Here is a 17,292-nt window from a genome sequence, read left to right on the forward strand (position 1 = left end):
GAGTCACACTTCTTGAACCCTGATACCTTGGTATCCTTTGACATGCTAAAGAAAAAGGGATACCAACGGAAGAATATCAGACTAGTGTAAAAACACACTCACACAGACACACTAGTCCCACACCTTCACACTAAAAATTAGAGAGAGAGTAACAGTACTTAGCAAAATTTATCTCCAACTACAAAGGCTAAACACTACTTCCTACTGGAAAAAGATGTGTATAAAAGGGAAGGGGATAGCCTCTAATTTAAACGGCCTACTTTAGGGAGATGGGGGGGGGGGGACTCTCTAAGTAAAACAAGTTTCCTAAAAGACAGAAAGAAAATAAAAACACGGGTACTACATCTAATCTAACAGTACTACACTACTAGGACAAAAAAACAACCTGAAAAATATACTAAATTTTAACAACTAATTATCACAAAAAGATGAATATGACCTGAGCCAGTAAAGCGCAACCTCGTAGCTGAAGCGGCAAACGAGATCTGGGGATCTAGCGCCAGGCATTGTGGGATATAGGGAGGCCTTGAGCTAGTAAATAGCTCTCGAGCTTTAGAAAATGGCTGAGTCAGAGCCGAGGATCGGCTCTGAACCCAACCAGCAAGAATGAAGGCGAGAGAGACAACTTAACATTGCTCTTTTTAGCACTTACCTAGCCAGGCATTTTGAACAGTTAGAATGTCCTCAAAGGTTCCTCATCAGGAGGATTCATAGTATGAATTCCCTGTTCTACACAGACCACCTGAAGGTCCTCTCTCTGTACTCAGTCTCCTACAGGTTACTGAGAGGTGATCTAGTATGCCTAGCATATTAGGCATCCTCAGATCCAACTCTTATGGATCTGTTGCACATCTGCAAGACAAACACCACAAGCACTAGGATCCAAGGACCTCAACTGTCTACAACATAAACAGAACCTGCTGGAGGAACCAATATGCATCTCAAAAGATACCTGCACTATGGAATAAGCTCCCAATCTACATGAAGCAGAGTTCTTCCTTGACCCTGTTCAAATGGAACCTTGATCACTGGATGGAAAACTGCAAATCCACTCCCGGCCTGGTCCCCATGCCTCCGATGGACAGAGGCCGACAGTAAGTAAATTAATTCCCAGCAAACATACCCTTCACACACAACCCTCAGCTACCTCTTTACTAACACACCCCACCATATAGGGGAACTCTGTGGGAAAAATGGATTGACTTACACAGTTAGGCCTGTAAAGACCCTGGTGGTCATTAGCCTAGTATAAACCTATGTAAGTTGGCATACACACGTAAATAACACACAATAGAGAAAATGTATACAGAAGAACCTAAGTTTCAGAGACCAAAGTTCACTGGTTACTGGTAATAACAACTATGTCCACCACAAACAGGACACCATCAACTCTTTTCTAGGAATAGCACAGCACAGTTATAAATCTGCCTCTTTTCCTTAGCTTCACACTGGTGTCTTAGTAACATGCAAGCTATTGAGTCCATCAGTGATTATAGCAATTACACATAAAAATATACATAGTTCACGGTCTTTTACCTTCTGTGTTACACTCAGAAGGAAAAGACAGCAAGTGTAAAAATCCAACACTCTTCAAAAGGCATTCCCTGTTCTTTGACATTCAAGGACAAGTTAGGCATTCCTAAGCCATGAAACCAAACCAGTGACTGCAGATGAACGACTAGAGAATTTTTAATTTTTTTTTTGAACTCTTAACAGCCTGGCATTGCTTTTGACATCGCAATGGGGGACAGGATACGATGAAGTACTTAGGTGCATGGGTTAAAGATTCTGTTATGGCAATTAAGGACATGTGGGAAGAGAGTAAACAGAAGACAATACAGAGATGAAGAAACTGGAATTTTATTATACTGGATGATTATTTGAAGATACAATTAGAGAATATATTTTTAATCCCTTTAACTTTATATATGGGTTAGAATTTTTTTTTTACCAAAGTAAGAATATGTAGATGACAAAAAGTGGTTGAAATATTTTATTTTGTAGGGAAAGAAAAGAGTTAAATGGGATAATTTGATTTTTTTCAAAGCAAGGTGGTTTAGGGTTACCTGATTTGAAGGGGTACTTTTAAAGCAAATCAGAAAAAGTCTCACATACATAGCTTAAGCAGAAGGTTGCAAATCAAAGTAGAAAAGGATGGTGATAAAATAAGGGTGGGGGGTTAAGAGTTCAGGTGATAAAGACTTGGATTTTGGATGGAAGTCCTTATGGAAACCAGTAGCAACTACACCAAGAACTAAGCCAGTATGAAGACTTCACAAATATGGGAGTAACTAAAGAAAGGATACTTTCAAGTTAGATTACAGGATCTGAATTGCCTAAACATAGTAAGAAAGACATTTCTAAGTTTAATGTTTCTGGCAATCAAAAAAAAGCAGCTGACAGAAAATGGAAGTCAAAATATGTACTTAACACAATGGAAGCAGTAAATATTGTAATAAGAAATGGAGGTGGGATCTTTAGAAAAGGGAATCAGCAAATTACATAGAAAATGGGATTTGTGGAAAAGATTTAAAGGAATGCAACTACTACACATTTTATGTAGAGTGGCCTCCGGAAGACGTGCGTGAATGGGTGTGCCTTCGCTGAAGGTTGGGCGTCGGGTCTGGCAACTCGGCACCATAAAAATCTACTGCCAATCATTAGTGGACCAGAGTTCCGCTGTGGCGTCCCCTAACCGGGAAAAGTCGAAAAGACAAACAAACTGGAGTGAATGAAAACTGCAAAAAAAATAAACGAACTGTAGAATGACAATGGAAACTCATTACATTTGTTTTAATTCTTGTTAACGTAAGCAAACTCCTCTTGCAACTTAAAATGTAACAATTTAATAAAGATGTTTAAAAAAAAACAAATATACACTCAGCCCTAATTAGACTACTTATATAACACAATGCCTCTTTGTACATGTACCTAGACAGCTACAAAGTACAATTAGAAAAGCTACAAAGGATTCTAGCTAAAGATAGTCTAAAAGAATTTCTGAAATTCTAACCTACCTAAGGTCCCTGACCTGCAGCTGAGTCAAAAGACTAGAGCTCCAGTATTGGCTGCATTTGATTGGATTCCTCTCTAGTTAGCCTGCTACATCCAGCACAGAGCTACATCCAAACCCAGGGTCTTTTCTGCAAAACTGAGAGGTGTGGAAAGCCCTGAACTGAGAGAAACAAGCTTTTCATCAAAAAGGAAAGAAAAAAGCTCTTATTTCAGTTTTGCTTAAATATTTTAAGCTGTACTTAGTGATGTGTGGCAATGACTTTTTGGCTAAACCATGGAAAAAAAACAGAAAAGTACAAAAAAGTATCTGCATTTTTCTTGTCTATTCTAGGACCTTCATCACTTCACTAGTAGAACTTCTACCTGTACTTCTATCTGTAAAAGTTAATGGTTTATATTTTGAATCGTGTCTGGGGCCTTAGGCTTGTAGTCTCATTTGCAGCTGTGACAGTGTTACTAGTAAATTTCTGCATAGTCTGGTGCCTTACATTGTGGTAGAACTGCAGTAGTGGTAGTATTTAAACGTTATTTACAGTTGTTTGTATTCTAGTTTTTCTGCAACAGTCATATATTTTGTTCATCATTTACCTGCTTAAAGTTGCATTTCAGCACCTTTCTGTTCCCCTGTTCATTCTATCTAAAGCTCCAATACTGGCTTTATTTTACTAGATCCCCCTCTAACGAGCCTGCTTCTTGCAGCTTGAATTTTTCCACCCTTTTTCTGTTATGGTTTTAAAAGGCTGGGTCTGTGGCTTCTGCCCCTTACTGTAATCTGACCTGCAAAGTCCCTACCTTCCCACTTTTATTGTTATTGTCTGTTGTGTAAACTATTAAGTACTTTTAAGACCCACTGTTTTCCAAACGTCCATAGTGCTCTTCAGTAAACCTCCATTATTACTGTCTTCCTGGTTGTTCTCCCAGACCCTTCATCTGCCTGGTGGCCTTGCCACATTCTGAGATGGTCCTGAATTAGTGCTTACTTAGCATCTCTGTTAACATTTTGCTTTATTCACAGATTTTACACTTTAAATAATTTTAAAGGTCCCCAGTACTCAAATCACCCTGTGTATGTATTTAAGCTGTTTTGTGGTTGCACTGCACTCTCAAGCATCTTTTTTGTGTTTTTACATTAAGAGGACCAGGCTATTCCATCTATCTCATTTGGGAGACACAGAGATGCAAGTGTAGTCATTTTATTGGCCAGAGGGCTTAGAAGCCAGTTTTCTGTGTTTTAAGTGCCTGTACAAATTTGGCACATCTGCGTCCTCTTTCCAATCACACAGAGGTGATTAGTAGTGCCCTGTAGAGACAGACACCTAAAAACCAAACTTGCCCTATAAAACCACTTCTGAAACTGTACAGTAACTTAGTGAGCATAGAACACATACTTGGCACACTGAGTAGCAAACAGCATGCAGTCTGCATGTTGAGGAGTACTGCCCCTTCAGTTTAGTATCATGTAGGACTACTCCAATCGCTAGCTTTCAAAGTACCTGTACCGTCAGCCCCTGTTAAACCCTTGTGCACCACAAACTTGTAGCTCACTCAGTAAAGGACCTGACATCCTGGATATGCATGCTCCCCAACTTCTCTGCAGCCAGTTTGGTGGATATGGGTATATTAATACAATGTAGCAATTGTCTAATGTTCAATGACAACCATTTAATCCTCAAAAAAACAAATACAATATGCAACAGATATACATACACAAGGTCTCTGGAGAGAAAATTCACACGTACAAACATTCACAAAAACCTGATTATCATAAACACACTAAACCCACCACACACAGTACGCAACTCTACGCACAGACCTATTTATGCTGGGACATTCCATCTGCCAACGTTCACCCTCAGCAAACCTGAAAGCATTCAAAAAGAACCACCACCTACCATTGCACTTACAGCCATACCCTGTGGAGCTTCAACTACCAAGCCCATAAGGCAAGCCAATACACTACCCAGGAGTTAGTAAAGGGGATCCCCATTGTACAACAAGGCTGCCCCACTCACCAAGCTGAAGAAGAAAGTAATGGTCAGTTGGTTATCAAGGGAAAGGATCCACCAAGTTACTCATGCACTCCAGTCAATGCTCTACAGGTACCAATATGTCACTGTCCATGCAGGTGTAAATGACCACAGCCCTACACCACATGACAAGAGATATTATGGAGCTCTTGCACCGTGTCACTTACTGGTATGTGCCTAGCATTAAGCTGCATTCAACAAGGATGATGTCACAAAGTGAGCAGAAGAGGACTGACTTCAATAACTGGCTTAGTTTTTGGTGTCATTCTATGGGGATACAATATCTGTCAGCGTGAGAGAACATGGTTAGTAAACCACGTTGCTTTGCCTAGGATGGTTTGCACATCTCCCCTCTAAGCTTTTGAATATTGGCTAAAACATTCCCCTCCCCCCCCAGATTGATAAACTGTCCAACATAGCAAAATCTATTCAAAGAAATCTAAAGGTGTTACTGCTCAATGCCAGGAATCTAAAGCTCCACTCCTTCCAAGCTCTCCTCACCTTGAAAGATAAAGACATCTGTGCAGTCACCGAAACATGGTTTAAAGCCACAGACAGTACCCAGTTAGTGCAAAGTTTCAGTGTCTTCTGCACATTTAGAACAGCAAATGCTGCACAGACAAGGACTACAGGTGAAGGTGTCTTGATCTATATCAATGGCAAGCATAGGATGGTTAAATAGGATGATGCACTAGAGTTCCTTCACAGCCATATCACCACAAAGTCCCTACTAAGCTATACTTCAACCCCTATTGTCCTATGAAACCCACAGATCACACTTACACCTACTAGAGATACTCACCATTCAACCAAATATCATACTCAAGGGGAACTTTTATTATCCCTCTATAAAACTAGGAATTCTACACAAGCCTAGACTTGCAGGTGCAGAGAATCCAAGACTTTGCAAACTCAAACACACTGGACCAGATAGCTCATACACCAACTAGAGACACAAACATACTGGATCTGGTGCTCACCTATATGGGAGAATGCTGCCACTCCCCCCCCCCCCCCCAAGTGTTGCATCCCCCTCTGGTAAGGTCAGACCACAAAGTCGTCTCCTATGAAATAAGAGTCAGTTCTATAACTCCATACAGTTACAACTACTCCAAGGCATTCTGCCTTTTATTAACTGAAAGCTTGTCAAAATATCAAACCCCTCCAAACCCAAACACAGCAGCCTATGCAGAATTATTCACAGAATCTGTATAACCATTTCAATGACTGCATGGAAGTTGCTGTGCCTACCAGACATACACCCAACACTAACTCAAAAAACAAACCTCCTTGTTTGGAATCCAAAATGAAAGTTATACAACAAAAGAAAAAAAGTCAGTTAAAATAAGGAAGTACATCATCCAAAAAAAAAAAAAAACCCTCTCATCAAACCAAGACCAACGAAAGAAAATTTTGAGGTAAAGGCAACACACCTCAGGCCAAGGACAACTATAAGGCCTTCTTTAGCTATGTGTAAAACCTCAAAGATAGTAACAGTATGCCGGACTATTGGTAAATGAAGTCATGCTCATGGAAGTGGGTGATGTAACAAATCTTCTGGCTGACCGATTCAGCTCTAACTTGACCCCCCCCCCCCTTTCCCACAAGATGTGACCCAGAAAATATCATCCAACATAACCCCTCCAACTATCATTAGGAAGTAGGTCTTATACGCACTCTCGAAGGCTTAGTCAAAGAGGCATTAGATATGCTTAAGTAAGGCTAAGAATACATCTTGATGGGTCTCAGGAATGTCTCTTAAACAGCATGAAATATGACCCATTAGGGACACTGGTGTCACTATTCAACCACAGCCTCCACACACAGGGTTCATGACATACAAATGTGAGACTACAATGGTCATCCCTCTGCAAAAGGCTGGAACATCAATGGATCCAGGAAACTACAGACCCATTAAGTATGACTAGTCTCTCACACAAAGCCATGGAAAGAAGCATCATAGAAATGCTTAGCAATGATATAGGAAACCTTCAAACACTGGACACAACCTAGTTTAGCTTCATCGAAGTCAGGTCATGCCTACTGAACCTGGTGGACTTCCATGAGAAGGTTATCAAGGCAATGAAAATGGACAAAATGCTGCATACTGCTTACCTTGACCTATGATTTGATACAACACCTCACCTGGGCACTGTAAACAAACTCAAGGAATTAGGCATAAACCTCTATGTAACTCGCTGTCTAGACAGCTGGCTCACAGACAGGAAGCTAAGATTGGATGGACGACCCACAAACAAACCAATCACCAGTGGAGTCCCCCCAGGGCTCTATACTTGGTTTGCTCCTCTTTGGCATCTATTTGCAGAAGTTAAGGCCAATGTCAAGGGCCACTAGCTTACTCCGACTGCAGATGATTGCAAGCTGGGTAGAATCACAGAACCTTTTGGGACGTCTGTCACCCATGGAACTTACCTGAGTGATAAAACACCCCTAGAAGCAGGGACATTAGTCAGGGATTTTGGTACACATCTACACAGTAACCTGCCTTTCGACCAACATGTGTCGAAGGTAGTAAGAAAATCATTCTACGTCACTCAACTTGTAACTAAAGGCATGGCATCTAAGTCCAAGGAAGTCATAATGTCACTGTACTTCACCCCTCATCAGACCCATCAAGTATAATTTCTCTTTTGTATGGACCTGACCACACACATGCAACAACTGGAAAGTCCACAGAGGCTTCTCACAAAAAGGAAACACAATGTCCTATGCAGATTGCCTCAAAGTCTTATTTCTGTACTCTTATTTCTTACAGACTGCTGAGATGTGATTTATGCCTGGCACACTAGGATCCCACTCTGATGGACCGTTTGCACTGCCACAAAAAGTGAACAGCATCAGATCTACGTATCAAGGATTTAAACTTTGATTGCTACTTAAAAAGGACATGATGGAGGGGACAGGTCTGCATCTCAGAAAATCCCCATTCTCTGGAATAGGCTTCCCATCCATGTGAAGCAAAGCCCTTCCCTATTTAGAACAACCTAGACTAGTGGATGGGAAATTGGAAATTCACCCCTCGTCTGAAACCTCTCTCTCTGATGGACAGTGGCAATTAAATAATGCCCTAAAATACACCCCTTAAAATAACCTCTAAAGCATAACAACTCATAAGATACATTTGGGTTTTATGGCTAGGCTTATAAAGGCCCTAGAAGTAGTTAGCCTAGTATATACATAGACAGACGAAGCCCTAGCTCTATACTTCTTCTATTGCAGGCATTCAAAAGGATATCCACGTCTTGCATTCTGTGCAATGACCCTACAGTACTTGATTTCTTGTACCCCCCCCGACTTCTTGTACACCCCCCGCCCCCGACAAACAGCTCCACAAAAATGAACTAAAGCTCAAACCTCAAACACAGACAGAACACATTGGAGAGAGAGAATTTTATTACTCATCTATAAAACAAATTACATGTTAAAGATTGACAGCCAGATATCTTTCAAGAAGATCGTGGATCATCAGATGGTTACCTGCAAATTTATCCCTGGCCTGGCATGTTTTCCCTCCTGGAAGCAGGAGGCACATAGTTAGAATGGGTATCTGCACGGCACTAATAGTTTCCTGACTTATCTTGTGACTCTTATGATCCTGCATGAGATTTGTTTGAATATGCAAATTGTTTCAGTAATGCAATATTAGAAACTATAAAAAAGCGGATTGTGTGTGGAATGCCAGCTAAAAAGTACTTAAAAATGACTGTAAGGGTATCAACAGTTAATAAAACTGAAGTCTAATAAACCCATGTGTAAAGGACATTTCTGAGATCTGCAAATTAATAGTCATCCAGACCTGCGACATGGCTGATTTTACTACTGGAAAGTGTGAAAACTGTACTGAAAGCAGTTCTGGGAAGAAAAATATTCAGCTGTTTCTTCTCCCCATCTCTCTTTGATCACTAGTAAGTCAATGGATGGAGGGTTTTAAAAATTTCCTCCTGGGGGTGAGGAAGGGATGCTAATGCCTCCTTGACTGGGCAGGGGGCCACAAGAAGAAAAAAAAAGGAATTCTTATAGCAGATCATGCATTGTGAAGCTTGAATCAGAACTCTCTTTTCCAGCCTGTTTCTCTCACTTGAGCCAAAGACACTACTACTTCCAAATGAAGTAATGCAAAAACAGATTTCTGTCTGGGTGGTAATAATGAACCAAAGGGCACGTAAAATCAAAGTTTTTCCTGTGGTGCCACATTCTAGCTGCAGAAACATCTATGGATAAGGACTTTCATAATAACTGAACCTAAAGAAAAAAATGGTCAAATACAAAATGATAGGACACAGTCTACTTAATGCAAAAAAAGAAAAAATGCAGTAAAAGAGAACTCCATTAGAGTACAACAGGCTTTGCTTATAATCTTCCCTGGAGGCTGTAAACCTTTCCCCTGCAATCATTGTCTGAAGTACACACTTTACAGTTTATGTCTGTTGTTTTCATAACTGCAGTTGTACCAAAAATTACCATCATAGTTAAGTCAAATGTACCAAAAATTACCATCATAGTTAAGTCAAACATCCCTAGTAACAAAACAGCTAAAGAGTGTTCCCAACATACAGTTTTACAGTGTTAACTGAAAAACTGGAGTGGTTAAACTGCCTGAAAAATCCAGTCAGAAAACTGAATTTTTATAGAGCTGTAAATTTTCAAAATCATGCTTTCTTATCTCAAGAGGACAACACTCACCAAACACAATTGGAGTGGGTTCTGTTACTCGTTCCTCCTCTTTTCTCAGATTTTCAGAAGCATCAAGTTTATCAACCTGAAACAGAAAATTTTAGTTCAATTATAAGCACAAGCAAAGGAACTGCAGTTTGCATACTTTATTACGGAAGTAGTGCTGGAGATTTGAAGTCATATTACTAAACTAGTGTAATGTAAATGCATTAGATTACTGGATCGTGTGTAGAAACACCCGTTAGAAAAAATCATTTGTGTATGCATGAATATGAAACACTAAATGTCATCCTCACTCTCTCTGCCCACGTTTTGCAATCTCAAGAGTAGGAAAACATTTTTCTAACAGTGACTCAGTCATCAGCCAATTCTCAACATTCACCAGCCACCAGATAACACTTCCACTGCCTTTTTGACATTACTTAAAATCTACCCAACTCACTGGTGACTTTGTTCACCTCAAACTTATCCCTCAACTTTTTTCCCCCTCTAATAAGTCAACCCCCCCCCCCCAAGCCTCCCATTCTACTATATGGACTTCCAGAACTTTCCAGAATTTCTTCCTCCAAAGATATTCTTTTAAGTATCTTCTATCTTCTCAATATCTCCTCCACTAGAAGCATTTCGGTGTTATTCACTTTGGACATCTCAGTTGCTTAAATGCTTACCACTTATTTTGTGATCAATTTCATCCTCTACCTTTATCAGTTTCCAGTATTTGCCTATTCATGTCCTCAAATATTTTACTTCCCTCCCCAGTTACAGTTTTCAATTAAAAAAAATCTAATATCATCTATTCTTTGTAAAAACTTCAGGAACAACAATGGGACCACAACAGCAAAAACATGCATTTATTAAAATAATAAAAAGTTGAGGACTTTTGGAGATGTCTCCTTTACATCACTACACAAAAGTAAAACAATAAGCACTTAAATACATACACATAACCAACCAAATGACATCAGAATTCAAGTGATTAATAAAAAAATATCTTCGTCTGGCTTTTAAAATAGGTTTTAAAGGTATAAAACCATTTAGACCTGGTGGAATATCTGCCCTCAGGTCAACTATCCAGCATGTTTCTTTAACCTCAGTAGCATTCATTATATCACCACCTCTAAGGGTGGGAGTATACACATCCAAGACCATAAACTTAAAACCATGTTGTGGATAAGTATTAATAAGTTGTGCTATTGCACTTTTGTGTGTTCTTATGTGCATCACCTATATGTTGTAAGATACATTCATTTAACATCCTATTGGTTTTACCAATACTGAAACACATACATTGTGTGCAAGTAGCTAAATAAATCACATTTTAGTTAAACATGCATAACCTGTATAAGTATATTACTCATGTGTAATGGGATGTATAAATTCATTATTGGTCTGAATATATTTATAAGCTCTGCACCTATTGCAAGGATGTGTGCCAAGCTTATTGCTGTATAATCTACCTAAAGTTACCATGCGTATTCCTATGACAAACTTTTTAGGGTAAGATTTCTTTTATAGCTGAAACTCGGTACCTCACCCACTACATTCCCAATTCTATCATCAAACAGTAATAATTTCCAATTGTTCTGTATTATATCTTTACTGTACTTAAAATCAGTACTAAATATGAATGGTATTCTAACTCTAGATGTGTTCACTAAACCACCATTATTTACTTCCCTGGTATTTCCACTATACCAAGGTCTGCCTTTCCCACTCCTCCTTTCCCACTCCTCATTCATCGAACTTGTTCTGACACCCTTCTAACATCTTTAGTCCTATAACCCCGCTCTATTAAATGCGCTTCTGCCTTTTCCAACGGATGTAAAAAGTCACTGTTCTTGCTACAAAGTCAAGATGTTCTCAGTAACTGATTATTAATAATGTTCTTAAACATATATTGTGGGTACAATACTTCCTCTCTCCAATAGGGCATTTTTCCAACAGGGTTTATGGTATATGGTAGAATATATCTCCCTTCTTCATCTACCTTCAATAAAATATCCAAAAACTCTACAGATACTGAAGATGAATGTGTAGTAAATCTTAAAAATGTAGTAATTTCTAAACTGACAAAGGCACTTAACTATTGTGCATCCCCTTTCCATAAAACAAACACATTGTCTACAAATCTACAATATAGACCTATATAGGTTAATCATGGATTCCTGTCATTTAGAATATATTTCATCTCCCACTTGCCCAGGACCAAATGAGCGTAACTGTTTGAGCAGGGTGTCCCCATGGCTATACTCCAGCATTGTAAATACAGTTTCTCCTCAAAAACAAAAACATTATATGATGTTCAGCAGCTTACATATACATTCCATACCAGATCTATCCATATGTGCTATTCTTGCATTAAAGTCATGTATATAGTCTGGTCCTACATTATTGGGAATGACTGTAAAAAGACTATGTACATCCAGGGTCACTAAAATAAAATCCAAACTTGTATCACTAGCATCTATATATATATATATATATATATATATATATATATATATATATATATATATATATACATAACTGTTCCAAAAAAAAAAATGTGCAGAATCCCTCAACACAGTAACAGCCTTGTTCACCACAGGTTTAAGTTGCCCTTCTACCCATTTAGAAATTGTTTCTATAATCCAGCCTGAGCCGTTAACTATAGGTCTTAGCGGAGGATTAACTTCAGACTTGTGTATTTTAGGTAAGCCTGAAATTATAGGAATCTTGGGATGCTCAACTATAGTCACATAAATCTTTAGAAATAATGCCTGTCAAAAATAAATCTAAAAGATCATTTTTTACATCATTAATTTCTTTGACCCTTTTCATATTTAAACTTGTGTATGTAGCCTCATCTGTCAACATGTTATTCATGATTTCTACATATTGCGAGTGGTCTAACACTATTGCACCTCCTTTATCAGCAGCTTTTATTATCATATCTTTATCAGCTATAAGATTTTTGAAAGCGTGTTTCTCTCTCAAACTCGGATTAAAGTGCTCTGGTCTATGTCAAGACATAAAATGTGTGTTAATTTCATTTTCACATACTTTTAAAAATGTTTCCACAATCGGTTGTGAAACTGGCATAAACGTACTTGGTTTTTAAAACTGTTATATGTACATCAGAAAACATACAACGTAAATTAACATTTCTGGCAAACTGACGTAAACCCAATACCACATCACACTGGTTACTAGGTACTGCTGGCACAAATGACAACCCCTTATTTGAAACAGCAATTTCTACATCAGTCAGGCATTTTTGTGAAAGACTAAATACCAATTTAGTTCTATATAGGATTGTCCATAGAAATTTCCTTCTCTTGCGATTGTTGCTGAGCAACCTGTTTCTCCTGTTCTCTGGTATTTTCACTTGCAAAGGCAAGTGAGTAAGAAGTGGTAAAAAAATTAGTCACACTGCGCTTTGGTCTCGCTCCCAGTTCAATGTTTTTAGTAGTTAGTTCAGAAAAGCTAAAATTAGTAGCTGAGACTTCCTTGGTCATCATCATCGAGCTGTTCTCTGCCTCTTGGACTCCACTGTCAATCGCTGATGTCATACACGTCATGTGCTCAACTGCTGAATTCTGACCAATAACTGATGCAGTTGGCTGTGCGCTGCCATCCAGAATATCAAAGTTACTACCTTGCGTAGTATTTGTATGTTTAAGGACTGTATACAGAGTCCTAGATACATCAGCAGCATTTTGACTTAGATTACAGCTGGAAGCAGTGTCTTGCTGGAAGCAGTGTCTTTCTAACTTCTTAGTTTTTAGGAGTTGTAGTTTGGAATCATACAATGAGACATTACAAAACAGCATATCCACTCTTTCAGTATCTCTCACTTCATTTTGTAGCTCTGCCATATGTTGGATCAGGGCTATTTCTTTAGGCAAAAAGTACTCAATAAGTAGTTCCATATGTTAGAAACTGCTTTCTATATGAATTGCCTGCCACTTGGCAAGTAAGTCTGGTTACTTAGATCCATAAGTAGGCATGCAAAAGATAAGTACTACTCTTGGAATGACTTTAAAATGCATGCATGCCTCTAAATGCATACATTGCCACTGAAGGTGTTTCAGTTTATATAAGCCTTCTTCTAATTCATTATACAGTTGAAAAAAACTTTCTTTCATTACCTGAGTAGTTGCATCAGATTGTTCTTCAGAGTTAAAATTCAAGGATGACAAAGTATTCAGTCCTGTTGTCATCAGGTTTGTATTATAGGTTCATAGGTTCATACTAGGCTATCTGCCCTAGGGCATTTATAAGCCTAACCAGAATGTGTTTGGCTTTTGCCACCCATTTTAAATTTATTTTGCTATGCCCTTTTTCGAGGTTAGTATACTGTGCCTCTGTCTAACAGTGACACTGAAGTGATACCCGGGGTAAACCTACGATCTCACATCCACTCATCAAGATTCCTCTTGAAGAGAGTCAATGAGGGACTCTGCCTAACCTGGACTGGGATTTTATTCCAGAGTGAAGGGAGCCTCTGGGTTATGAATCTGTCCCTCCAGCATGTCCTATTTATTTCAGTGCTGAGGTTTCAAGTCTCTCGAGCGCGTAGCTCGATGGGATTTGGATTTTCTGAGGAGCAGCATGTCCATTAATTCCGGGTTGGACATGGCTTTATACGTCAGGCACAGATCTCCTCTGAACAGGCGGTATGCCACTGAGTAGAGCTGGAGTTTCTTTAACCGGGCAGCATATGGCATCTGTTTGAGCCCTTTGATCCTCTTGGTGAGGTACTTTTGGGGTCTTTCCAGTTGCTGCAGATGTCTGGTAAGGTACATCCCAAAAGGGGAAAAAGTCAGAAATGAAGGGGTGCCACTCGAGAATCATGGCACCCCATTATTTGGACCCCAGAATTCACCTCAGGAGTCACTTTAGGATAATGGAATTCCGCCTCAATGCTTTCAGCAATGTTAACTCCTTGTGAAGAACCAAAAGGCAATATAACAAACAAGCAACAGCAAGGAGTTTACCAGTCCACAGTAGAGCAGAATAAATGTAAAAACTTCAGGAACAATGGGACCACTACAGCAAAGCACACATTTATTAAAATAATAAAAAGATGAGTGCTTTCAGAGATGTCTCCTCCTTCAGATCAATACACAAAAGTAAAACAGTAAGCACTTAAATACATACACCTAACCAAATTACATGACAATTTAAGTGATTAATAAAACAATTATCTTCTCCTGGCTTTTAAAATAGGTTTTAAAGGTATACAACCATTTAAACCTGGTGGGAGATCTGTCCTCAAGTTAACTATCCAGCATGTTTCTTTAACCTCAGTAGTATTCATTATATCACCATCTCCAAGGGTGGAAGTATAAACATCCAAGACCATAAACTTAAAACCATGTTGTGGATAAGTATTAATAAGTTGTGCTATTGCACTTCTTTGTGTGTTCTTACATCATACCTCCCCAACCATACTGAATTACTCGGTTTTTACCGAGTTTTGGGGTCCAAATAATGGGATGCCATGATTCTCCAGTGGCACCCCTTCATTTCTGACTTTTTCTCAGCTATTTTTTCCCCAGTTTTTTGCGATGACGCCAGCTCCGTCGGGGCTACCAGCCTGTCGGAATTGAGCTCAAGGCTCAGTGCACACATTTCCGGCTAATACGCATTTCCGCAAGCGGGAAACATTTTTCAAATGGATCTGTGAGCAGGGATTTGGCTGCACTTGCAAGCGGCGTTCTCTCTCTCTCTCTTTTTTTTTTATTCAAATGGATCTCGGCAAAGTCCTGGGTACTGCACATTACGGACAGGATTCTGGCTGAAGTAGAAAATGCTGTTTTGTTTATTCTGAGTGAAGAAGAGGCATGTGTGTGTGTGTGTGTGTGTGTGCGTGCATGTGTATGCGCATGTGTGTATGCGCATGTGTATGCGCGCGTGTGCGTGTCTGAGACACAATGGTTATAGTTATCTATAACTTGTACTTAGTCATTTTAGATTAAAATAATGAAGAATTAGTGGTATCCAGTTTGATGAATAAGATGTCAATTTCATATGAAATATTTACAGGGTATATATTAAATCACCGAATGCTTATAAAAGCGAACGGTGATTAATCAATCCAATGTAAGTGAAAGTTACAATTTCGAACCGTCAGAACAGCTATTTTTTTTCCTGGGGGGGGGGGATCTCTGTTCTAAAAATAAATAAATAAATAAATAAATAAAACACTTTAAACATTACATTGGGCTTCGCTCCCCACACCCCCCTACTTAAATATACCAACTCCGAGACCGCACTACAGTGCTGAAAACGGCAAAGTAACGAACCGGCCAAGCGAATTCTTTCGCTTAAGAGCCACTTCCATATTTTGCCATTTCAGGCTTTTGAGTTCGACCAAGGCACATTCGAAAGAATGCATCTTCGGTCTAATAGGGAACCTTACTTGCATTGTGTGTTGTAAGATGAGTGGCTTTTTCTAGGGTTTAGGTGGTCAATATTAAATCAGGTGTCTGAAGACTGAAATTGTACTGGGGTGGTCAGTTATTGCGTTCCGTAAAGTGCTCTATTTTAGACAGCATCTTAGATTTGTACTTTTCTTCCTTTTCTCTTGAGAGATTCTTTGCTGAAGATGATGTTTCACACAGCACCTGCAGTATTTATAATTTTTGTTTTCTTGTTTCAGCTTCTCCTTTGGAAACTCTGGTTGATGGAGCACGTATAATATGTGCATTGTAGCGGTGGGGAGAATGCAGTACTTTTATGCTGACTTCCCAACAGAACTGGTCTCTCTACAGTCTGCATGTTGTACTTGGAGATTCCCACACCGATCCTTCCATTCTTAGGAACCCCATATAACTGTCCCTTTTTACTTTCTTTCTACATTTTCTTTCTGCTCTCACATCTCACCCAGTGAGTTGTATTTGATACCTGTGATGCAATACTGTACCTTTATCCATATCACTTATTTTGCTATGTGGCTTCACTTATGTTGACATTTTGCCTGCAACCTAACCTAGATTACTTTGTACAGAAAGCAAAACACTGTTGTATTGACGTACAGTACATGCATATTTTTCTTCCCTTTTCCTGAGGACATTCAGTTTTAAAGTTTGTTATTCACTGTTCTTCTGTGTTCTTGGAGGGGGGGGGGGGTCCGTCATGCTTTTACTTTACTTTAAGTGACACCAGAAATATATTTATGCAATATGTAGGGTGCACTGAGGGGCAGACGGGGAAGGAAAAATGTCAAATTGTGTAGTTTTTATTTAAACCACAAACTAACACTGAAGATACTTGCTTGGCAATGAGCAGGCAGGGGGCAGATGCAGCCTCATTGGAAATTGATGCCACTGTTAGGGTATTAACATAGTATGTACTGCCTTAGTAGCTCGATTTCTCTGGTGTTAAAAGCCTTGAAATAACTTTCTGTTCCCATGTAACAATGCACCATCTGGCACCATGAGCTGGCAGATTTCTGCCAAAACTGCTTTTCCTTGAATATAGCCATGGCTCAGCAAGTTGTGTGCGATAAGACAGCAGCGAAGAAAAGTCCATAAACTGTAGTGAGTTCCAGTTATATCCAGTCTGCTTT

General features: G+C 39.2%; 1 protein-coding gene across 5 annotated transcripts in view; it reads right to left on the minus strand.

Annotated features, from left to right (window-relative positions):
• The window catches only part of LOC122799579 (clathrin heavy chain 1-like), a 1,937,764-nt gene that overhangs the window by 124,489 nt on the left and 1,795,983 nt on the right, over positions 1-17,292 (minus strand). For all 5 annotated transcript variants that reach the window (XM_044068726.1, XM_044068727.1, XM_044068725.1 and 2 more), the window contains one exon: positions 9,747-9,822. In XM_044068726.1, coding sequence (XP_043924661.1) covers positions 9,747-9,822 — 76 coding nt within the window. The remainder of the gene's footprint in view (positions 1-9,746; positions 9,823-17,292) is intronic.

This window comes from Protopterus annectens, chromosome 4.part0 (assembly GCF_019279795.1).
Source record: "Protopterus annectens isolate FY-2018-M chromosome 4.part0, PAN1.0, whole genome shotgun sequence".
Lineage (NCBI taxonomy): Eukaryota > Metazoa > Chordata > Ceratodontiformes > Protopteridae > Protopterus > Protopterus annectens.